The sequence below is a fragment of the Apis dorsata genome, unplaced genomic scaffold (assembly GCF_000469605.1).
Source record: "Apis dorsata unplaced genomic scaffold, Apis dorsata 1.3 scaffold_169, whole genome shotgun sequence".
NCBI lineage: Eukaryota > Metazoa > Arthropoda > Insecta > Hymenoptera > Apidae > Apis > Apis dorsata.
Window position 1 is genome coordinate 1,356,851 of NW_006263457.1, and position 2,568 is coordinate 1,359,418.

General features: G+C 43.7%; 1 protein-coding gene across 1 annotated transcript in view; it reads left to right on the forward strand.

Moving 5' to 3' along the window:
• The window catches only part of LOC102676464 (protein apterous-like), a 50,736-nt gene that overhangs the window by 45,172 nt on the left and 2,996 nt on the right, over positions 1-2,568 (forward strand). The window contains exon 6 of the mRNA XM_031509667.1: positions 634-851. Coding sequence (XP_031365527.1) covers positions 634-851 — 218 coding nt within the window. The remainder of the gene's footprint in view (positions 1-633; positions 852-2,568) is intronic.

The window sequence follows — 2,568 nt, forward strand, 5'->3', positions numbered from 1 at the left end:
GACGAAGATAAAAGGATTTGATCGGTGAAGAAATAAAAATGGAAACGAGAAAGAATACTTGTGGGGGGGAAGATTATTTAAGAGCATATATATAACTGACTATATTTTTTACCAAATATATAATTCGATCACATTAGAATGAACAATATATACGAAACCCGATACACCGATATATCATTAATCGATCCAAGAAAAAAAAACAAAATAAAAATTTTCCTTCAAAAGAGACACGTAACATTTCCACGAAGTATCTCTTAAGATATAAAGTGTAACAAGCAAAGTAATAACCCGATTTCCCGATCTCCATCGACCATCCCATCCATCGATCCATTAACATGTTTTCGTTTAACCGCGAGAACAATTACTCCTCGCGCGATAAACGATCTTGGCAAAGTCACGAGCGATATTGACAGCGGTATCGGCGAGACGAACGGCGGCGGTGCCGGTACATAAATCCCCGGGGCCCCGGGGCCCCGGGTCCCAACCCTTGGCCGCGCGGCCAAGCCGTTCCGTCGCGGCGGAAAAAGATCCCCCCGGCCGATAGCGGCCGATACGGGCGGTTTCAAAAAATACCCCGCGACACCGGTGTTTAATTAAGACGCATAATCCGGATGTTGGGGATTTATGTTTCAGATTTGAACGCGGACTACATAGATATGCCCTTCGGTAGGGGGGGGCCGGCTACTCCCGGCATACCTGGTTCCAACAGCCGAACAAAAAGGATGAGAACGAGTTTTAAACACCACCAGTTGAGGACGATGAAGAGTTACTTCGCGATCAATCACAATCCGGACGCGAAGGATCTGAAGCAACTCTCGCAGAAAACTGGCTTGCCAAAAAGGGTGCTGCAGGTAAGCTCGCGATTCGTTTATTTATCGGCGCGTTATTTGTTCCGTCCCACCATTTTTTATCTCCTTGCCTTCTTATAGATCACGCATGTTTATTCAATATGCAAAAATAGTCTAGAAAATACGTATTCGTAACAAATTTTTATTTGGTATAAATATCTAAAAGTCTTTTTATATAGGTTTCAATATAGGTTTGTTTAGTTACGATTTTTGTAAAAAAAAGAAAGGAAAGAAAAGTTTGTGCTATTTCTTCGGATTCCCATTTCATCGATCAAAGAATTCTTAAAAAGTTCACACTCGACACTAAATATCGCTCGATTGGAGGAAAAAGGAGAAAATGAAGGGAGGTCGATCGAAGGCGAGATAATGGAAATGGCGCGAAAGGAAAGGTTGAAACGATCCATCTAGGAGCGGGCGAAAGATTCAGGAGGCGTGGAATCGTCTCGATGCGCAATTAAAACGAAATTTACAGGGTCGGCTCGCGGTAAAAGTATTCGCGGCGGGTTGCGCACAGGCCTCCTCCAATTAGTGCGCGCAGTCAATGACGCATGACGCCCTTCATAGGCCAGCTAAAACTGTCCCCGGGGACCTTTTTCGGGTTACAGCCGTTCCGGACAGATTGTATCGTTGCCGCGCCTCCTCTCGTGTTGTTCGATCCGTGCGCGGTGTCTTTGGAATTTATGCGACCGTGTTACGTTTATTTCGGCGGCGCTCGAAAACGTGGGACACGCGGCGGTAGGTTAAAGATAGAAGAGATTGTTAGTAACGCGAAAAGAGAGACGAAGGAAAATCGTTTGCCCGACGTCTCCTCTTCCTCCCCGAGATCCCGCGTCTCGATTCGGAGACGAGACGGTGATTCATTTTTTGCGTCGATCGTCCCGTGAAGATAAATAGGCCGATTGTTTTCTCAACATCTCGTCTCGATAGGATCCCTTCGTTTTCCCTTCGTTTCGAACTTTGCGAGTTTTAAGTCGAGTTGGAGATTTTTCCTAGGCGGATTTTTTCCCCGAAGCGAAGAGTTCGATAACTCTCCCCTAAATCGACGCGTGAGTAAATAGATATATATATATAATTGGAATATAAGTTTTTTTAAATCGTAAATTAAGTATCGATAACTTCTTAGACTCGAGAAATTATTATTAGAAATTATCGTGTAGCAATGTTAACGTTGGAAACTTCTATCGAAAGATATTTCATTCCTTTGGTATTTAAAATTAAAGAGTACTCGTTTTAATCCAAGCTTTATTTATACATACCGGGATGCACACCATCAATAGAAATAAGAGTCGAACTTTCACGATTTTTCACAATCTAACAATAGAATTAAGGATTTAAAACTCCCTTACCAACCAACTTTCACTCTCACTTTCCCTCTCTGAAAATTTTCCTTTCCCCAAATCACCAAATCACCAAAAGCTCGAGGTTTAGCTTTTGTAAAGAAGTCTCGCGACGATGTTCACCCTCGACAGATATCCATCGCGTCGGTGGCAAGGGAGACCTGGGTCTCCCCATTTTCGAGAGGGCTCGTCGAGATTTTCAGAGGCGTGTAAGAGAGAGAGAGAGAGAGAGAGAGAAAAAAAGAGAGAAAGAAAGAAAGAAAGAAAAATGGAGAGAAAAACCGCGGTTGGAAGATGGATAGCCGGTGGTTCGATCGTTTTTCCTTCTTTTTCTCCCTTCTCCCCGGCTGCGGTCGCCTCCTATAAAAATATTCACGCGCGGG